The sequence below is a fragment of the Penicillium soppii genome (assembly GCF_028829465.1).
Source record: "Penicillium soppii strain IBT 18220 chromosome Unknown utg000010l, whole genome shotgun sequence".
Lineage (NCBI taxonomy): Eukaryota > Fungi > Ascomycota > Eurotiomycetes > Eurotiales > Aspergillaceae > Penicillium > Penicillium soppii.
Window position 1 is genome coordinate 2,883,047 of NW_026643240.1, and position 20,880 is coordinate 2,903,926.

At 46.7% G+C, this 20,880-nt stretch overlaps 8 protein-coding genes across 8 annotated transcripts; 3 read left to right on the top strand and 5 right to left on the bottom strand.

The window, feature by feature from the left end:
• Positions 1 to 1,459: 1,459 nt before the first annotated feature.
• N7529_011746 (uncharacterized protein) lies at positions 1,460 to 2,301 on the bottom strand (the record flags this gene model as incomplete). The annotated part of the gene is made up of 2 exons (XM_057247272.1): positions 1,460 to 2,097; positions 2,160 to 2,301. The coding sequence occupies 2 exons, from the start codon at positions 2,299 to 2,301 to the stop codon at positions 1,460 to 1,462; spliced, it is 780 nt and encodes a 259-aa protein (XP_057092621.1).
• A 1,238-nt stretch (positions 2,302 to 3,539) lies between these two features.
• Positions 3,540 to 5,249, bottom strand: N7529_011747 (putative MFS transporter; the record flags this gene model as incomplete). The annotated part of the gene is made up of 1 exon (XM_057247273.1): positions 3,540 to 5,249. The coding sequence occupies one exon, from the start codon at positions 5,247 to 5,249 to the stop codon at positions 3,540 to 3,542; it is 1,710 nt and encodes a 569-aa protein (XP_057092622.1).
• A 974-nt stretch (positions 5,250 to 6,223) lies between these two features.
• Positions 6,224 to 8,051, bottom strand: N7529_011748 (putative rhamnogalacturonase; the record flags this gene model as incomplete). The annotated part of the gene is made up of 7 exons (XM_057247274.1): positions 6,224 to 6,312; positions 6,383 to 6,688; positions 6,742 to 6,955; positions 7,005 to 7,139; positions 7,198 to 7,405; positions 7,463 to 7,541; positions 7,610 to 8,051. The coding sequence occupies 7 exons, from the start codon at positions 8,049 to 8,051 to the stop codon at positions 6,224 to 6,226; spliced, it is 1,473 nt and encodes a 490-aa protein (XP_057092623.1).
• Positions 8,052 to 8,629: 578 nt separating this feature from the next.
• Positions 8,630 to 10,126, top strand: N7529_011749 (sulfatase family protein; the record flags this gene model as incomplete). Its single annotated transcript, XM_057247275.1, has 1 exon — positions 8,630 to 10,126. The coding sequence occupies one exon, from the start codon at positions 8,630 to 8,632 to the stop codon at positions 10,124 to 10,126; it is 1,497 nt and encodes a 498-aa protein (XP_057092624.1).
• A 955-nt stretch (positions 10,127 to 11,081) lies between these two features.
• On the top strand, positions 11,082 to 13,932 carry N7529_011750 (beta-glucosidase; the record flags this gene model as incomplete). The annotated part of the gene is made up of 10 exons (XM_057247276.1): positions 11,082 to 11,184; positions 11,249 to 11,331; positions 11,383 to 11,549; positions 11,615 to 11,700; positions 11,759 to 12,011; positions 12,069 to 12,116; positions 12,170 to 12,251; positions 12,304 to 12,334; positions 12,390 to 12,522; positions 12,570 to 13,932. 10 exons carry the CDS (start codon positions 11,082 to 11,084, stop codon positions 13,930 to 13,932), a joined length of 2,349 nt encoding a protein of 782 aa, XP_057092625.1.
• A 128-nt stretch (positions 13,933 to 14,060) lies between these two features.
• On the bottom strand, positions 14,061 to 16,630 carry N7529_011751 (uncharacterized protein; the record flags this gene model as incomplete). The annotated part of the gene is made up of 3 exons (XM_057247277.1): positions 14,061 to 15,966; positions 16,031 to 16,344; positions 16,406 to 16,630. The coding sequence occupies 3 exons, from the start codon at positions 16,628 to 16,630 to the stop codon at positions 14,061 to 14,063; spliced, it is 2,445 nt and encodes an 814-aa protein (XP_057092626.1).
• A 769-nt stretch (positions 16,631 to 17,399) lies between these two features.
• On the bottom strand, positions 17,400 to 18,476 carry N7529_011752 (uncharacterized protein; the record flags this gene model as incomplete). Its single annotated transcript, XM_057247278.1, has 2 exons — positions 17,400 to 18,337; positions 18,455 to 18,476. 2 exons carry the CDS (start codon positions 18,474 to 18,476, stop codon positions 17,400 to 17,402), a joined length of 960 nt encoding a protein of 319 aa, XP_057092627.1.
• A 275-nt stretch (positions 18,477 to 18,751) lies between these two features.
• On the top strand, positions 18,752 to 20,226 carry N7529_011753 (DASH complex subunit ASK1; the record flags this gene model as incomplete). The annotated part of the gene is made up of 4 exons (XM_057247279.1): positions 18,752 to 18,842; positions 18,902 to 19,008; positions 19,065 to 20,025; positions 20,090 to 20,226. The coding sequence occupies 4 exons, from the start codon at positions 18,752 to 18,754 to the stop codon at positions 20,224 to 20,226; spliced, it is 1,296 nt and encodes a 431-aa protein (XP_057092628.1).
• Between the last annotated feature and the right edge of the window lie 654 nt (positions 20,227 to 20,880).

Consider the following 20,880-nt stretch of genomic DNA (forward strand, 5'->3'; position numbering starts at 1 on the left):
TATTATCTTGCAAACAAGCAGCTTTAGATCCGTCGTTGAAGATCGAACATATTCCAAGATACCCTGTCACTTGACAGTCCCAATCTCATCGGAATTAGTTCTGGATTCCCTAATTACCTTCAAAGTAGTCAAGCGCACAATTATACCAGCAAACTGAGATGCAGGGCGTCCAACAACATGTGAGAAACTACAAATGTAGGCATAATCTAAAGGCTTGAGTGCTAGTCACGTGTTGATGTAGAGCAACCACCTTCCCCTTTAGGCAAATATAGTTCCTACCTCAAACAACAACTCCACCTGCCGACGACTCAGTGCACTTTTCCGTTATCCTATAAAGGAGACTCCAATGTTCCGCCTCATATATAATAATCACATCAACTATTGCGATCACTCAAAATTCTCCATATATCAAAAACAACAGAAGTAAGAACAAGAAAAGAAAACAAGGATCTTTCCTCCATCTCTAAATTAGATAGTTGTTCAGACGTTCGTAACTCACTTATCTAATGCATTAAAATAGCTAGATAGGTTGTAAAGCTTCTGATAGAATAGGCTTATGGTTTGAAAATAGGTTTAGAAGCGAGAACATGCAAAATAGTTGTTGTGTTCAATAAAAATGACATGAACGAGAGATGAGTCTTTTTTAAGAGATTCAGATTGGGTCCTAGCTAGTTGAGCACACCTACCGTGGGAAAACACCTCAACTAGTGTCCCAATGGCCGATGCCACTCTGCTACGCAGTGTATTGTCTTGAATGGTACCTTCTAAGACAGAATATACCTATGTACTTAATTTCCTCTGCCACTGCCTGGCCTTCCCTTTCCATTTTAGTGCTCATATCTTGCCGCTTTTTGCTCACTGAGTAGGACTGAGCACGCCCCTGAGCGCCCTGATCCGCTCACAGAGTATAAGCTGAGCCTAGGGGTGAGCGGCCTAAGTACGCTGCATCAATAGAATGCAACACGCTAGTCCCATCACGTGCAACCTTCTACTTTTGATGGCACCTATCGTCCTATCTAAAAAGGGCCGGCATTTGAATGTAATCCTCAGTCCTAGCAAAATAACTGCAGTTAGTTGTGCCATAACAGGGCCTACTATTTAGCCACCTAATAATCATCAGACGGCGACATTGCCCATGAACGGGCCGATGGGCAGTGTCCATGGGCCCTGTCCATGGGCCCCCGGGTTAACTGCAAGTAGGAGCATGTCCCATCAGAATCTTTACAGTGTCCTTTCGCGGTTTTGAATGTCAGGGTATACATATTGCCCAGAAATGGCAAGTACAGGAAACAAAAAAGGCTACAAAAACAGAACTCTGGGGATCCAAGAACTTATTAATTTAAGCTACTCCATAATTATTCATGGACTTTCTGAAAATGCAAAGTGAGTCGATCGCGTCAGGTAAAGGCCTGCAGAATATCAACCCCTTTACTTCGAAGATTTCAACTCAGAACTGGAATCAGCCTATCTCCACTCGTTCAGTAGACATTAGTTCACTTAGCCGTCTGTCTGTCCCTTCCGATCTTTGATTATCGTTAGACAGTTTCGAGAAGGAGGAAGCCACTGTCTCCGTCTGTGACAGTCGCGTATGATGAGGCTCTTTATACCAAATCATAGGGAGTGGAGCCAGTTCATCCTTTGGTTGATGTGTAACAGGCACCCCTTGAGTTTCTTTCTGTCGATATTTCCGCCGATAGAAGATGAGCGCGCCCAGAGCGACAGCTACCAACAAAACGCCTAAAGGAACACCAAGGCCGATTCCAATTTTACTCGTCTTCGACATGCCATGGCTAGACTGAGGGGTTGACGTAGTTCTTGAATATGATGTAGATTCGACACTAGCCGAGGTAGTGAGAGACGTAGAAGTTGCTTTCGTGGCGCTTGTAGAGGTGGATGACGATGCATTGATGAAATTGTACGAGACCGGTGATGGATCATCTGTGTATCTCTTTGATACACCAAATAGTATACTTGTAATATTGTCGCCATATGACTCGCCTTCGGTAGTGAACGGCTGGAGCATGAACCTACAGCCAGACTCTACGTAGTTTTTGCGCGTCGCTATCCACACGTAGCTATACTTGTTGGTTGTTCTCTCTAGTAGGAATAGTCAGATTATCCGTAAATAGCAAGAAGACAAGTCAAATGGACAGCCTCACCTTCTAGAGCACGGTCATTGCTGCCACAGGTCTCGTAAAGCGAAATCAGAGGAGCGACAACATCCCAGGTTACATTCACTAGGTCTGCCACTCTGAAACGATTTTCGTCTGCTGTTGGAAATGTGAAAAAATTCCCTGGCATGCTGCACCTGGGAGCATTAAGCAGAAAGATTTGCTTGGGGGCGGGTGACGGCTGATTTTCGGGGCGAGGGAGTTGTGACAGTAAGGCAAATTTCGTGGAGTTTAAAAAGTGAGGTCGCAAGAAAGGGGCGGATGCTATTATCTAAGTAACTAGGATTAAAGGACGCCTGCTATGTAATGACATGACCCCTCTAACCGGCATAAAGCTAGAGAGTATTTGGAGTAGTTATCGTGAACCCTGTCTAGTGCAGGATGCTCATGCACACGACTGGTCCACACCGTGGGAAAAATGGGTTAAACGGAGGGTTCTATACTCATTTGCACCATAATCACGACCAAAAGGCCAACAAAGGCAGAGAGCTTAGGAATCAAGGCATAGAGAACATGAAGAGAAGTGGGCAAGAGAGCCCCATCTTGTTTAGAGGCTATTGTGGCGCTTCTAAACACCTGAGGTGGCTCGTCCTTCGCGGTGGCTAGTTAAGGAAGGGCCTTCCGCATAATCTTGATGCTCTGATTGGATATCACATGACAGCCCCCTTTCCTATTCAGAGCTAGAGGGTCTGGTATTTGTTACCGAAAAATTGTAAGGCCCGGTTAGTAATTAGTGAGCGATCAGTAAGCTTGACTCTGAGCGCCCTCATAAAAGCGGCGGCAGCCAAGACAGGAAAGTCCCACCCGGTAGAGGAAATAATATGCGTATAGCTACCTAGGTATAGACACTTCCTTAGGTCAGCATATACATGGATTACCTACTCGTTTACGTGTAAGTGCACTTCGGGAGATAGACCTTCCACCCATTGCCGTATAGTGAAGCGTGAACATGTTCAACGCGGCGTACAAACTGCGAGAAACCATGAAGCTAGGATTTGGGAGCTGCGCCCACATCTCCGACGATGGATCACTTCCAAGGCCCTCAGATCCAGTACGGGAAGAAACAAAGAGAATTCACGGGGATGGTGCTGCCTTCGCACGAAGATGCTTAAATGCCTCGGTCGTTGCTGCTACCCCAAATAAATTGACCTCGTATGTACTGCGGTAAATTTGTCGGAACTGATATGAATTCATTTTCTCTGTTTGTTTATTTTCTTATATCTTCACGCTGTTGGATAATGTTTAGTACGTCTAAGAAGCAATCGACCCTTGGAATCAAGGAATCAAAGAGAATCGATTGTGTATTGAGATTTTTATCTGAATTGCACATAGACAATCTGACTCGCGGTACCTACAAGCGAACAATGCTCAATTATCAAACTGGAAGTCCAGTCGCTTGTTTCCTTGATCGGTGGTAGTGCTCAGATAATTTGCCTTCTCCTCCGGTGTCATTTTCTCCCATTGGGCCATCTTCCATTTATTTCTGCGCACGTAGTATACCTTTGCGAAGGCATAGGCAACCATAGTAGCGACGTTGATAGCAATTAGTTGCGAGTTTCCACGACGGTAAAGAGGCTTATCATCGCTGCGATAGATATTTGAGGATGCGATTCCAGACAGTTGGATGGTCACGTTGTAAAGCGCTGCACTAATACTTCGAGTTCGCACAGTATTACTGAGACGTGAGCACCATCCAACGTGGGCTGCATGTGGAGACGGCCAGCCCAACAAGATGAATGTCACTGCATATAAACCCCAGCTTGATAGTGATCCGGCTGATGTGTAAAGCACAATGAGAAGTGGGAGAATCCAGATCTGAGTGAGAAGGCCGATGATGGAGATTTCGTGCAAGCGCTCGGTCAGCTCGGTCACAAGAAGCAAATTAATGGACGCGAAAACAGTGACCGGAATTGTCAACAACGTTGTTTGGAAAGTACCAAATCCAATTGCTTTGAGCGAGAGCGTCAGATATGTTTTTGGCGGCGCAGTCGGTATCTCGAAAAGAATTCCAATGATATAAATCGGCCACAGGTCGTAGTCCATCAAGCTTTGCCATAACATTTTCAGAGACAGAGCCTGGCGGTTGTGCATGTCGCCCTTGGAAGGATCATCTCGCAATACTCGATTCACAATAATCTTCTCTTCTTTCTCAGTAAAGTACCCTTTCGGGTTCCACCATGTCTTTGTCTGCGTAGGACCCGGGACAAGAAATAAGAAACTAAGAAATCCGATGACGATGCTGATAAGTGCTTCAATAAGAAACAGCCATCGCCAACCTTCGCGGCCATCCACGCCGCGCATGTGCAAAACGCCGTAGGCAATAAAAGAAGCAATAACACCTGACATGGAATCAACGAACCAAAACATCGCGAGACGAAATGGCATTTCGGACTTGGTGTAAAAGTATGAAAGATACAGAACTGCATCTGGGATGAAGCCACCCATGAAGAGGCCAATGAAGAAGCGGCATGCGAAGAAACCAGCGCGACCTTGCATGAAGAACTGACCTCCGGATGCCAAGCTCCACAAAATGATCTGGAAAGGAATCCACCGGTCCGGACCCAATCTCTTTCCAAGCATCTGAGACGGAATTTCGGCAATGAGGAAACCGATACGGTACATGTTTTGTGCGTTGTTGTAGTCGTTGGTCGTGATTTTCAGATCGTCGAGCAAATTATCAGCCGCAGCGTTTCCAAGATTTCCGCGATCAAGATTGAGTCCAAAAAACATAACAAGAATCCACAAAAAAATCGTCCAATCTGTCTTGCGGCGCACCGAAGTTTCCTCTCGGTGAGTCCATCTTTCCTTCGGATCAAATCTGTGCAGATTTTCGTAGTCCGGGCGAGGTTGATAGAACTGGCACAGCAGTGGATCGTCAAAGACGCTTCGAACTGTTGCAATAGAATCTGGATCGACCTTTCGTTTTCGGAGGAACAGCGCAGCAAACAACGATTGCGACTCTCGTTGCTGCTCTGGCTCGGCGAGCGTTGTCACCAAAGTACCGTCTTTTGACTGATGATCCTCATTCTGGTGCTCGGAATCTGATGCTGGTAACTCTTTGGAAAATGTGGATGCCATGGCTACTCTCCGCGCGAGAGTCGAAAACTAGCCAAAAAATGAATGGAGGAGTCAACTTTGACTCTGGCTTTAAGTCCATACATTGCTACCGAGATCAAGACTTTATATAAAATGACAGAAGCTGCAAAATCTTTCAATTTCATAAACCAGCTCGAAAAGTCGCACCTAATGCGTGCTTGGGTAAATGCATGATGCCATCAACGCCAGCGAACGCAACGACTCCCAATGAAGGGATGGCATTTTTTCTTTACCATTTCGGAAGGGCGCTATCTTGGACTAAAAGTCACCTGGTTGGTATGTTAGAAATAAATCTCCAAGCGAACAAGTCAAAGATAGTTCGTAAATTAAAATAAGCCTTGATATTTAGCCGGTGTTTGCGCCATGGATGCGCCTGATTGCATCAATATTTCCCATATCAGTCCATGCGCGGTGGACACCTCGAAATGCATTTGCCCAGATTGGTGGAAAAACCCTGTCTTACATTGTCCCTAGCTTTTCGACTTTTTTTTGGAAACTAGGGACTCAACGCCACTATCAACAACGGCACTTCCGAGTCGGCCTTTTCCATCGGAGCTTCATTTCACGGCATGGGTAATTAACCGCATTACTCCAAGCTTTTGTCTTTAAAGATTGTCTTGTTGACGCCATACCAAGGAGTCTTAATTTACCAAGCGCTGTACTTTGCACCGAAGGCTAGAATCTACCGTTCAGAAGGTTGGCGACCTTGAGCATTTCAACAACTGAGCTCGACTATAATAAAAAAATAGAGAAACGTGAGGTCTCACACTACATGCTCTGACATAACTATTTTTTCTCTGACACGAATATAAAAATTGCATTTTCTCTAGCTTGTCCTATACCACATATACCCCCCAGTTGTATCAGCCATCTAGTGATCAGTTTCTCCTCTTGCCTACTAGAATATGCTATGCCTTGACCAGCTTATGATGGGGCCACCAAGAATCTGTCACTACTTAGAAGCTTCCCCAGTAGTGCAAATCATAATCGACACCACCTGGGCGCCACAAAGGAGCTGGACTGTACACCGGAATGGGGGATGCCGCTGGAAAAGTTTGGTTAGCCAGTCGCCACGACGATAGAGAAGTAGAAATATAAGGAGACAAGAAGCATACTTCCATAGCCAGTACTAGGCACAGCCCACGTAGGAGTGGTGGGGGCTTGCCAATTTGTCGGAGATGCGGTAATAGTATAGGTGCTGGTATAAGGTGAGGGGGACTCTCCTTCACCTAGAGACTTGATACCATCAGTTGAGCCATAGCTGTCATCTCCAGCACCAAAGATGTTGCTGATTTTGTTCACAACTGAAGTACCCGATTCTGTCCAAATTGTGAAATCCTCAACAGTGACATTGGTAGCAAACGTTAGATCATTCGCAATGAGGTACAGAGGAGGGCGCTTTGCTCCATCGGCGACAGAACCTAAATATATTTGTAAGACTTTTGTTAGACCTTTCATCTGCGAGATGACTCACCAGAGAAATTTCTAAAAACCAAGTTACTCAGTGCAACAGCACCGGTGTCAGGCTCAAAGGTATTTTGCCAGTATTGGTTGATATCCAAGCCGTACAGACTTGCCAAAGAACGGAAGTTAGAAAAAGTGATATTTGTAACGTATCCTGACCCGCCAGGATATGTTTTGATAAAGGCAACGTTGTTTCCTTGGATAATACTGATATTCCGTGCTTCCTAATGCATTATAAGTAAGTGACAGATATATGTGATGATTCGAACTGACAATGTTGGATATTTCGGCAGATACGTTCAAACTTCCAATAGATATGCCCGAGCCTGCTTGATTGCAAACCAAATTTTCGACCAAAGCATGATGAGAGGGGCTTTTCACCGAAACACACTCATCACGATTGGTGACCTAATCTGATAATTAGTTTCTCTCCTGAATTCACGAAAACCAAGCTCAAAGAGCGTACCTCATTATCGTGGATCCAATAGTTTGTTCCAATGGCATCAATACCATCATAGCTACCCAAGTTTGCTCCACGGATAGTCAGATGGTAAGCCTCGACATTGACGGCAAAGTCGAGGATAATGTGAAACTTGGGGCTGTCGACTAGAATCAAGTCATGGACTGAGGCGTTGGTCGGTGAAATCAAACGCACCAAACGTGGACGGTCCGTACTGAGATTTGATTTCTAGTCAGTGTGAAAATATGGTGAAAATGAGAAAGTAACTTACTTGTTGAGGTTTCGATAAAGATAGCCCTGTCCTTGAAAGGCGCCTTTGCCATTGGAAGAATAAAATTCGAAATCCACGGCTACTTTGTCAATATTCCATTTATTCCAAATTTAATGCACAAAGAGAGGCATTGAAGTGTAGACTCACCATTCACAATAACAAGGACATCTAGCAAGAACTTAGAATCACCCTCGCCATTGATAGTTGCGTTGAGGATCTCTGTGCCTGCAAACCCTTGGAGGATCAACTCACGCTCAATGTTCCAGTCACCGCCATATGCAGCTGTGATAAGCCCATCTAGTTGGAAGGCCCAGTTGGTGCCATTGCTGAGCGTCACACCTCGCTCGATCAAATATTCTCCCTCCGGTACAACCAGGCGGCTACCCGGATGCTTTTGAACACAGTCTGAAAAGACAGTCTCCAGCGCCGTGGCTATGTCTGTCTTGTTATCAGCAACAGCGCCATAATCAAGAATGTTGCATTCAATTGTTTTATCTTTCAGATGAGTCGTCGGACCAACAGGGCCAATAAGTTGGCCCGCGGTCAATTGCGACAACAAGGATAGCAGAGGAAGGCTGTTGAACTTCATCGTGAATACAAGGGCAAAACAACTTGCTCTAGCTCTGGGTTTTTTCTAGTCATATTTTTATCTGGGGGCGCGATCTTAATGTGTTAGCTTCAATGTAGTTCGTCCATATAGGGTCCTCGGTATGTTTGATTAATACAATAGAGCTGTCAAAAGACGCCATAATTCCTCCGTCCAATTGCTTTTTGTCGAAATTCGTGATTTTAGAACCAAAGCTGTTTAACCGAAACTATAAAGGCTCATAAGTCGTTGTATTCGGTGTAGTTTAGTTCTATCCAAAAAAGAAATTTATCGAGGCAGATACGATTGTGAATTAGCCCTATGGATGACAACATTTGCAATTAACATTTCATCAAAAATTCCAATAGACTAAGCATTAGTAGCGTTGATTTGATTTATTTGCTGTCAAGCACATCATCTTGGTGTCAGATCGCGCTGAGCAGAGCTCTAACGAAGAGGAGCTAGCTCCAATATAGTAAATGCACCAATGAAAGACATCAACATGTTTATTTGGTTTTCCTGTCCATTTCTTTACAAGACGCCTCTCTCGGCGCATTCTCATTCAATTCATATCAGTGATTATGTCAAGCAAAAAGAACGTGTTGTTGATGGTCGCCGATGACCTCGGGAAGCAGCTCAGCTGTTACGGGGCATCAACTATCCACACACCCAACATCGACCACCTCGCTGGGCAAGGTACCCGATTCGAATACGCTTTTGCAAGTACTGCGTCCTGTAGCGGTAGTCGCTCCGTGATATACACAGGCCTTCATACCCACCAGAACGGCCAATACGGACTTGCCAGTCACCGCCATCATTTCGTCACGTTCGATCATGTTGAGACAGCACCCCAGCTGCTGAACCAAAACGGATATCGGACAGGAATACTAGGAAAGATACACGTTGGACCTTCCGCTGTTTATCCCTGGGAGGTCACGAAGGAAAGCGAAACACGGGACGTGGCTGTGATCGCCGATCAAGCAAATGAGTTCTTCCAAGAGTCCCAGGCAGACGAAAGACCCTTCTTCTTGACGATTGGCTTCCATGATCCGCATCGCGATCGCACAAGGGGTGGATTTGGCAATGACCAAACATATGACTCCCGAATCAAGAAGGGAAGCTACAATGCTGACAATGTCGAGATTCCTTCCTTTATTAACGATTCTCCCGGTGCGCGCTTTGAGTTGTCTGAGTACTACAATTCAATCCATCGCCTGGATCAGGGTATCGGATTTGTTTTGGATGCTCTAGACGCGGCTGATTTGGCCGAATCAACTCTTGTCATCTTCATAAGCGACAATGGCCCACCTTTCATTAACTCCAAGACAACTCTTTTCGACGCAGGGGTTAGATTGCCTCTCATTATTAGAGATCCAAAGATACAGCCGGCGGTCAACTCTGACATGGTCTCATATGTCGATATTCTCCCCACGGTGCTTGACTATGTTGGGCACCCAGGCGTAGTGGATTCAACAAAAAAGCGCCTTGGTCACTCATTACTTCCTATCCTTGGAAGCAACACGAAGATATCGGAGCGAAATCAAGTCTTCGGCTCACATACTTTCCACGAAGTCACAAACTACTGGCCCACAAGATTCATTCGAGATCGACGCTACAAATACCATCGAAACCTCGCGTGGCGCCTGGATTTCCCTTTCGCAGCAGATCTCTATGGCTCTCTTTCCTGGGAGGATATTCGGAACTCATCGGATAGTGAGATTATGATCGGGGAGCGGAAACTGAAGGATTACTTCTTCCGCGCCCCGGAAGAACTATATGACTTGGAAAACGATCCAAATGAAGTTACCAATCTTGTCAAAGATCCGAATTATGCTGCTGTACTCGATGATCTGAGAACAAGATTGGAAACATGGCAGCGACGGACAGAGGATCCTTGGCTGTACCGGGATGGGGTGTCGACATGGTTTATCCGGTATCATTTCCCCGCTGGTCTGAAGGTTCCAGATCGGTTAGACTTTGATGCAGAGCGGCCCGGAAATCAAAATGAGAAGCATTTTGCGGGGAACGTGTCCTGGGGCGCTGATGTTGATCAGTTCAATGGAGAGAACATTGCTTGAACAATATGACTTGTGTCCATGTTTCAGCTTCAGCTTTCTTGGCCTAAAGCAAAACAATTTCAATTTCATCACATCTTGAAACAACAGTGTGAAGGACATGTTGCACAAGATCTGTTGGGCACAATTTTCATGATTATTGCCCATCCCTTTCCAAAGATGGTACTTTGGGTATCGCTTGGACCACGCAAGTTTGACTATGTCAAGAGGGGTTATTTGTGCTCATAATTTAGTGCCAAAAGAATGCAGTCATGTCAATTGTTTTGTCAAAAAGGCTACCTATCATCTTCGCAATGTAGGAAATAGATACCTCACTTCAAAATCCCACAGGGTTACTTACTGGAGCTCTTGGGAAATTGCAACTGCTGAAACAGTAGCGTTCTTGAAGTTAGTACAAATGACCAGGAATTCATGAAATTAAAGGGTGCGTGTTTGATCAAGCTTCGATATATAAGTATATATATGTTCATAAAAGTTCTGAACATTTCACATCGACGTAAGTACAATCGAACGGTTATTCCGATGCCAAGATCACAATATTGAGGTGCTTTCTCCAAGCCGGCGACTTCACCGAGGAATTTGCACATATATTCGGGGGTACCATTTAGAGGTCATTGCGGAATGATGTTTGTGTGGGGGGATATGGTGGGGGTATAAGTCGGTGAGGCTACAGTGAGGCGTGAGGCGCTTACATAGAAGGCGGGGAACAACGCACCGGGGCCATTCGTATTTGCCAAGTCATGCATTAAGGTAACATCGAGGAGATGAAATGGCTATTTGTCCAAGATCTTTGACGTCAAACACAGCAAGCTAAGACCTGAAGATCTTTCTTTCTCGGCTTGTTCCCCGGCAAACCCCCGATTAACCGGCCATGTTGAGCGCTATATTAATCCAGCAGTTCCTTTTTAGAGTAGCAGTTCTCATTCAGGACTCATTTTCATTTACTCAAAGCTGCAACATGAGGTCTATGGTCTTAGGTCTTTGCGCTCTAGGTGCCACTGCCGATGTTATTACTTCGGATAGCCACTTTTATGGACAAAGTCCACCTGTTTACCCTTCCCGTATGTCTCCACTAACTCCCCAATACCCGGGGCCGAAGCTTGTCATTATTAACCAATCCTCCAGCGAACATAACAGGGACTGGGGACTGGAAAGAGTCTTATATCAAGGCAAAGGCGCTTGTTGCTCAACTGACACTCGAGGAAAAGGTATGTTTATAATGAATCTTTGAACACAATAGATGAACCTAACTGGCATAGTCAAATCTAACCTTCGGTGCCACCACTACAGAGAACAGCTGCGCAGGCTTCATCCCAGCCATTCCACGCCTTGACTTCCCAGGCCTTTGTCTCACCGATGCTGGAAATGGAGTTCGAACCACAGATCTCGTCAATGGGTATCCAGCTGGGTTAAGTGTTGGTGCAAGGTAAGCTTCGACTCGGTCCTTCTGAGTATACGCTAGGCATGGCCGACGTGCTGACGCTTGGTCAGTTGGAATCGCCAACTAGCAACTGAACGAGCCCATTTCATGGCGGGAGAATTCAGGGCTAAAGGAGTCAATATCGCTCTTGGGCCAGGTAATACCTTTTCTTTCAGTATTCACATCTACAGGTTAGTTGACAAATAAAACATTAGTTGTTGGACCCCTGGGTCGTATTGCTCGAGGTGGACGCAACTGGGAAGGGTTTGCCTCTGACCCTTATCTTTCTGGATTGCTCGCCGCCGATACTATTAAGGGTTATCACCAGCGTGGTGTGATAACTAGTTTGAAACACTTTATTCTCAATGAGCAAGAAACAAATCGCAACCCGTTCGCCAATACAACTCCGCAAGTGGAGGCAGTTTCGTCGAACGTGGACGACAAAACCATGCATGAGCTTTATCTCTGGTGAGGTTGAATTTCAGATGGGCTTCAAATATACCAGGCTAACTGATCCGATATCAGGCCTTTCCAAGATGCCATCAAAGCTGGATCCGCCAACATCATGTGCAGGTTAGGTCACTCAATCCTTGGGATGTCCAGTGTGTCTAACAATATACTGTCAGCTACCAAAGAATCAACAACTCATATGGCTGCGCAAACAGCAAGACATTGAATGGACTATTGAAAACTGAACTTGGCTTCCAGGTACACACTCTATTCCAACCTCATCGATCTTTCAGAGACACTGATCATTTAGGGCTTCGTCGTCACTGACTGGAGGGCTCAACGTGGGTGGCTGGCATCATTCTTGCTGTACCCTTCACTAACCTAACATGGATATAGATTCTGGAGTTGCGAGCGCACTAGCTGGTCTTGATATGACCATGCCAGATACTGGATACTGGGGTAGAAACTTGACGACGGCCATCCAAAATGGCACAGTTCCAGAGTCTCGTTTAGACGACATGGCTACTAGGTAATCGCCACCGCCAACTCGAAACATCAACGCTAAGAAAAGTCCAGAATACTTGCTGCATGGTATCTGCTCGGTCAAGATAAGGATTTCCCGAAGCCAGGTGTTGGAATGCCCTACTTAGTCACAGAGCCCCACACCAGAGTCGACGCCAGGGATCCAGCAGCTCGGCCTGTGATTTTCCAGGGTGCAGTTGAGGGCCATGTTCTTGTGAAGAACAACCGCGCTTTGCCCTTGAAGAATCCACAAGTGCTATCAGTCTTTGGATACTCCGCACCAGGCTACAAACAATCTGTCGTTGGAGATGGCACTTATTCTGCATGGAAGCTCGGTTCTCAAAGTACCAATGCAAACCAAATGGTTGCTTCAAAGCAATACAACTCCACAGTTGTCCTCGAAACGATCGCAATTAACGGTACCGTTATTATGGGCGGCGGCTCCGGGGCAACAACTCCCGGCTATGTCTCAAGTCCATTTGATGCACTCAATCAGCGTGCTATCAAGGATAACACGGACCTTTTCTGGGACTTTGTTGCCCCGGCCCCAGAGGTTCCCTCCTCTGATGCCTGTCTGGTTTTCATCAATACATGGGCCTCGGAGGGCTATGATCGACCTAGCATCTATGATGATTACTCTGATAACTTGGTGCTGTCAATTGCCGGTCAATGCAACAACACGATTGTTGTAGTTCACAATCCTGGTGTCCGTCTGGTCGATAATTTCTCGGATCATCCCAACGTAACGGCAATCGTGTATGCCCATACACCAGGCCAAGACTCCGGCGTTGCAACAGTGGCATTACTGTACGGAGATGAGAATTTCTCCGGTAAAATGCCATACACAGTTCCCAGGAATACCAGCGACTATGGCTCGCTTCTGGATCCCGATTTGGCAGAGGGCGACTATATCAACTACCCGCAAAGCGACTTCTCGGAGGGCATTTTCATTGACTACCGCGCATTTGAAGCAAAAAACATAACTCCGCGGTACGAATTCGGGTACGGTCTGTCGTACACATCTTATGAATATGATGCATTGTCAGTCAACAAAGCCGTGGGAGCGGTGAGCTTTGCTGCCTATCCTTCTGGGCCGATCGAGCAAGGTGGTCAGGTTGATCTGTGGGATGTATTGGCACATGTCGAATTTACTGTCAAGAACACCGGCAAGGTTGCCGGAAAGGAGGCTGCACAGCTATACATCGATACCCTGTCGGGTGTCAGACAGTTGCGTGGATTCGAAAAGGTCTCCCTTGAACCGGGTAAGACGGAGACTATTACACTACCCCTGACGCGAAGAGATCTGAGTGAGTGGGATGTCGTAGCTCAGAGTTGGAGATTGATAGATGGCAGCATTGGGATCTATGTTGGGGCCAGCTTCAAGGACATAAGATTGCAAAGTACACTGGATCTGTGAGATGAATTAACCTATATTTGCCATTTTTGACTACGTTTTAGTTACTCGAGCGATGTCGTTCTCCAATGACGGTCGTGGTTCTAGATGTGATCCAGATACGTTCGATAGATACATATGATATTATTGGCTTAGTCCATCATAACCTCCTCTTGTCCATAATTTATAAAGATTGGGCTGGTGATCACTTTTTCTCCACTCCATTCGCGGCCTACGAAGTAAATAGACCGCGTTCCTTGTTTTTGACCAGCAAAGGTTGCACTCCCCTGGATTCGGCGTGGCAATACTACGTTCGGAATCGCCTTGATGCGGACAAACAGCTCTGCGCCCCCGAGTATCTCAATCAACTTTCCACCTGGAAGCTTTGCCTCTCCCCAGGATGATTCTATTCTGAAGCTGGGCTGCGGCTTGTGGCGATTTCCAGCCAATGGGTCTCCCACTTTGACATACCCACCCAGGGAACCGGAGACTGTTACAGTAGAAGGTGTCGCTGCACCATGCAGAGCTATGCTTACTCCGTCTAGGTCACCGCTGGTTTTGCTTGAGAATTCCACTGAGTGACCTGTGTATATGTGCGCAGAGTCTTCCGGGTTAAAGTCCAGACCACCAAAAGGTTCAACGTTTTTCACCGTGGCGTCGCTTGAAAGGCTGATGGTACCTTTCCAAATGGCCTCGCGGTATCTATCATACAGCCTTGCACCGCCCCAGGTTACCCGAAGAATGCTTGGTCTAGAAGTAGACTCAGACCAAAGGTTCCTCTGCCAGATCAAGCCTGAAGCGTCGAAAGCTTCAATTGAAGAAAACCCCTTCTCACCCAAGAAATGATAACTGAAATCTAGGACAGCATTTGATTGAACCTGAATCTCATCTCCTTGAATAGTTGAGCCACTTTTGGTCGAAACAAGCCCGACTAACCTTTCGCCAGTTGTAGCGAAAGTATGTCTCGCACGCAAAGTACTGGCAACACTTTCTCGTTCCAAGCGCGGGGATAGAATTCCAGTGAGACCGCCACGAGTTCCAAACACTGCCGTGCCAGGTACTCCACCACCACAACGACCACGATGCTCATCAGAGTTGGCAGAAACACCAAGCTTCCAGCCCCTCTGCACAGAGTCTCGGAGCAGCCATTCAAAATGGCCCCACGCACTGCCGATCTCAACTAATCGCTCGAGCTCTGGATGGTGCCAGGCTAGATTACAACGACGTCCACCGACATGCGGGATCAAGAGGTGAGATTCTGCATCGCCAGCGTAAATACCGTATACCTCATCGAGTGGCCATGCTCCCGGTGTGAGAGTACTAGGTCCATCTTCAGACCATTCAAACGAGCGTGCGACATTTCCGTGACGATCGAAGGGAAATTCGGGTGGATATCTAGCAGGATCCGCAAGGAATACCACGTTATGGTCGCCTCCAGCTGCGGAGTTTCCACACCATTCGGTGCCAGGGAAAATCACGAACTTCCCAGGTTCGTTCAGGGACTTTACCAGCTCTGTTGTTGCTTCCCAGCGAGCCTTCGTTATTTGGAAGTCGTTGGCAGTATACCCAAGAACATCCAGACCACCGATCTCTTGGCCATATGAAAAATTATAACTTGATGATTCAGTGCCCACTGTGTCATCGGAGTGTACGTGGAGATCGCCAAAGAAGACCTTCGGCACCGAAAGGTCAGGCGACGTTGTTAAGTGGGTGTGCTTCGAAGCAATCACTGATCCACCATCTGCTTCCAAGGTAACATCCACGAGGTAATCGTCTTCGCCTTGCAAAATGAGATCTGGAAACACAGCATTTGTCCATCCTTGAGCAGAGACAGTCAACTCCTTTTCGATCACAGGCTTCGAAGCACTATCAGACACAACGAGCTTGAACAAAACGCTCGGTAAATCACGAGTCACGTTTCCCCAAATGTCCTCGGCGTGTGCGTGAATTGCAAAAGGAACATTTGGACGAAGCAATCTTGGTGACACGGTCTGGACACGATGAATAGGACCTGCCACGATATCCAAGCATATATCGGGCTGAATGGGAGCAAAGCGACTAGTTTTTGGAATAAGTCAAGTGAACCCGGAATTTGCTTGTCAATGATCTTCAGCAAACTTACGAGGTCCCAACAGGGTCGATGTAAAATCGCCAACGAAAGTCTTTCTCGACAAAGGTCTGCACCCTTGTACCCCGTCCTTCAAATCGGCGATCTCCCAAGCGAATGAGAATCTTGTCACCAGGGTTCAAAAACCCATCTTGAATATCGACAATAACAGCTTTTTGGAAAGGTCTTTCATGTCCCTTTTGGTCAAAACGAATACCCAACGACTGCACTGTGGCTGGGGTCTGGCCAGGGAAGAGCGTTTTGGGCACGTATTCAGCACTGACATAGTTATCCTTGGAGGAATCTGATGTTTGGAAAAGCGCCCAGTCCTAGATATGGTTAATTCCCGGTTTTCGCTATTCTTTATGAATTACATTACCAGATACTTACTGAGTAAAACTTGAATGTCCCTTTGATCCAAGCCCCATCAGCGAGGCCTGATGCGCCGACCTCATATTCTAACAGAATTTCAGTCCATTCGCCAGCAATCAGTGATGATATGTTGCTTTTGACTTGGCCGACGAAAGGCAAGCTTTTGGTATACTCATAAAGCCCCTCAGGGGCAAAGTAGTTACCTGCCAGTTTGTGCCTTTCGTCGTTCGTCAGATATTTCATGATGGATTGAGTCTTGTTTAGGAAATCTGAGCCAACGTTTACATGAATTCCACGGAAAAATCCATCAAGTTTCTATTTCAAGGACGATCCAGAAGGGGACATCTGATATTGCGCCATCTATGCACACTATTTCAACATCTGCTTTTCTCACACTTCTATTTGGGTGATGCATATTTCTAGTATTCAAATTGAATAGGAAAGGAGCTATACAGACTTCATTCGATATATGGGACTTGAAACCTTGGAAGGTCGGTGTATATTTCAAAGTAATTTGTAACGGCGACTTCCATCTTAGTATATATCTACAACTTCTTGTGATGGTAAGAGCCGGATGACTTCATTTGGAACCTTAGAACCCCTATAGCTCTCAAGGCCATTCTAGAACGAAGCTATAAGCCCCTATGCTTTAGACATCAAACAGCACGCCTATCTGTACTATCTTAGCAATTCACCGTGTAGTTGCTAAACTATGTGATCCATGGAGGGCAAAGGGATCTAGCAAAACCCCCTTCGGACTTGTAGGTATGAGTGAAGGAATTTGACATATTCATACCATTTACTATGAATATAAAGCTCAGCCTTCTTCATAGCGGACACAGCTCGACGTCATTCAACTCAAACCTAGAAGAAACCCATCATCCCACTATTTCTTGAGCCATGATCACAACGCCGGCGAGTGATGTTAGTAAAAAGCATTTCCCAACTAGCAAACCCATTTTAACGCCGTAGCACATATTTGTCTTTCAGTACCCACGGAAATTCCATCCAATCAAAGCAATTGAACATGACTGGCATCTGCATCGCTAACTACACTACCCACTTCAGACCAGCTTCCTGGGGTAGTAACTCCGCCAATAGATCTTGCACCCAAGTCGCTGAGAGTACCATCTGAAGTTCCATCATCTGACCCTCCCACATGACTGAAACTTCCACTTGTCGAGGGGGCTGCCGAGACGTCATGATGAGACGGAAGACTCCCGTGACCAAAATCGGCTGATTCATTAAATAAATTGTTGTGATGAGTCATGTTTGCTGAAGCATCAGGGTGGGCATAGTACACATGTTGGTCTTCTTCTGTGTGGCTCGAGTCAGAAGAAAAAAGAGGTGAGTTTGGAGCGAATGGATCAAAGAAATCATTTTCTTCTGGGCCATCAGAAGTAGGTGTATGCTGGTTGGAAGATTGAGAGTAACGGCGGATCGAAGAAGCAGATGATGGAATTCCGATATGGAGTGGATCACTGCCCAAGGTGGCCGAGGATTCGGCCTCGATGGGGTTACCGCCCCGACGGACAGGCTTGAAGATACCTAGGTCTAACCCAGTCGATTCTGCAGTAAAAATTTGAGGAGATTGAGAACCATCTCCGTGGTCTTTCTGTTTACGCAGGTTGCCATCCTTGTCGACGAGAGTATCAAAACCATCCTCAGCTGGAGTTAGGTGGTTTGATTTTCGCCGGGATTCCATGAGCGTGCTTCGTCGCATTATTTCCGCACGAGCAATCCGTCTTCGTTCCTCTGCAACCTCGCCCGCCTCCTCGGTCATAGATATATCTTCCCTCAGCGGTATTTCACGAGGTTGAATTTCATCGCCCAGGTTGTGCAAGGCCAAGGCTATCTTGCGTCGCGAGTTGATTACCCATTGCTGGAACTGAGGCGATTCATACACAGCGATGCCGGCTGCAACTAGTACAGAAACACCTATAATGAGCCCTGCACGACATGTTAGCCTCACTTTAGTTATATAGTGGGGACTGATAAGGTCGGGTCGAGTACACCGCCCGGGTGATCCGGAACGGAGTCATAGGTTCAGGGGTGGGAGGGTGATACCTTTTGCAAGTGGTGCTGGCATGGTAAAGATGGCTTTTTCTATGCTATATCTGATTGTCGAAGTTTTCGAAACTTACCTTGTTCATCGACGGGGCGAAGCAAGATGATCTGATGATGCCTGCGCTTAGGTATCCTCCAGGGCTGACATCAACGCACGTGTGCAGTAAACCCTTATCTTTGGCCCTAAAAACACACCGCTTCTGGACAAGTTTCCCCGCGCGTCCCTGGAAGTGATGGACGTGACTGCAAGCTATCATCGCTCGATCAGGTCACTGTACAGCAGTATTCAGGATAATCATGTCTCGCCAACCCTCACAGGCCCAGCGGCCGTTGTCTCTCACGGAGGAACTCGAGAAATTGGAACAATCCATCACCTTAACTCTTCAAGGTAAGGCAAAAAAAGTAAACAATACAAGCCGATAGAGAACTCATCCTTGTATCATGCAGAGATCGACCACAATTTCAGTCAAGCGCACCGGATTGTTACCACGAGTATTCTACCACTGGTGGAGCAATACACTGAACATTCCCGAGATGTCTGGGAAGGTTCCAAGGTCAGTACCATATACTCAGAAGCATAAAGAATCCTTGGCCATTGACTCTTTTATAGTTCTGGAAGCAATTCTTTGAGGCAAGCGCCAATGTTTCTCTTTCTGGCTATGAAGAACGGAACAACGATGAAGAGACGGTGCAAGACCCTACAGCCGCAGAAGAAGACTTATCCACCGATATAACACAAAGCACCAGCCACGATGAGACTTACTCCGAAGAGACCCCCTCCTCTCAACACCACGGCCAAAGGGAGGGTCTAGACCTAACAGACCTTGCAATCTCTTCCCACAGCACCCCGCGTGCTCCAGGCCACGCCCACCCGGCCGACGATGACATGACTGCCTCCTCGATCGAGTACTCCTCCTCATACGAGCTCCTGAGAAAGCAAGTCAACGAGTCCGAAGCCCCATTCGATCTCCCCGACTCATCAACCCTCCCATCAACCCCGGGCCGTCAGCCCTTCTTCCCACGTGGCGTCTCCGCCTCAACCCCAATGTCCTCACCATTCCTCCCGCCCGCGTCGCAACCATCCACACAAGACCGTCGCCACCAAAAGACCTCTGACCCAGTCCTGCACCATATGCTCGACAAAACATTCCGGGTCCAAGCCACGCCACTTGGAAAGGGCTTCCGCAACGTGGGAGGGCCCACGAGCACTCGGTCCAAGTTCAACATCACGCCGAAGAAAGCCGAGCCTACCTCGAAATATGGCTATGACGACTCTCCCATTTCCAGCCCGGAACCAGAGGCACCCCAACTTCACTCAGAGATCTTCTCTTCGCCCATCAAGGGCGTAAATACCCCGGGCACGAACCGCAAACGTCGAACTAGCAGCAATCGCATGCGCGAAACCCCCAGACCCGGGATGAGTGTTTTGACTCCCGCCAAGAAGTCAGCTGGAAAATCGGCCATGTGGGATAGTGATGATGACATGGACTATGATGATGAGGAACTTGGGCCGAGCCCGCCCAAGACAATGCAATTCCATATCCCGCAGAGTAGGCTCATGAGAACACCTGGTAAGCTTACCCCGTCGTTCCAACTCATCTATCTGTCTCGAAGCTAACCATTCTATACTCACAGCGAGAGAAGCTTCCAAGCGCATTGTGACGGATTTACTGGCTACTGCTGGTGCTGGGGACATTACAGATGACATGGACGATGACCAGAGCCCAAGCGTGATCCGCCGGATGGAACACTTGGAGGATGATACTTTCTAGGATGATCTGAAATCAATCATTATGGGCGGGACTTGATATGTTTTCCATGTCCAATTCTACCATAGTGTTCATATCAAACTTCAAATACCCTCGTTATCATATCATGCATACTAAGATACCATGCGTGCACAACGTCATCACATCTAAAGTATGGCTTTTAGTTACCGTTTAGATATCAATTGCTGACTGATCCATAAATTTGCCCTTCCGCAACCTTTCCTGGTCAATATATACATATGTACGTAGTACTGGTAGTTGAGGTGCTTTGAGCGTTTATTATGGTGTGTCAACTATGACGTCATCAATTGCAAAGAACGATTTTCACGATTCATTAGAGTAGAGAACTAGACCAGGCAGTGGCCTCAATATTATCATACATGTACCTAGGTAGGCACAAGCAAACAAATGTGACTTTTGAGAACCGGATGCGCAACCCATGAGTCACAAAAGAAACGCCGAAGGAAAGATCCTAGATATATACTGGCAATGGTGTGGTTACCAGTGCTTTGGGAAAAAGACCGCCCCCCTTGATTGTGTTTGACTTTTATTCAATGGAGCTTTTCAGCTCTTGATATGAGCTTCTGAGAGGAGTGGGAATTGTGTGGTGGACAGCGAAAATTGGAGTAGACCTCAGTCAATGATAGTCGTATGTGA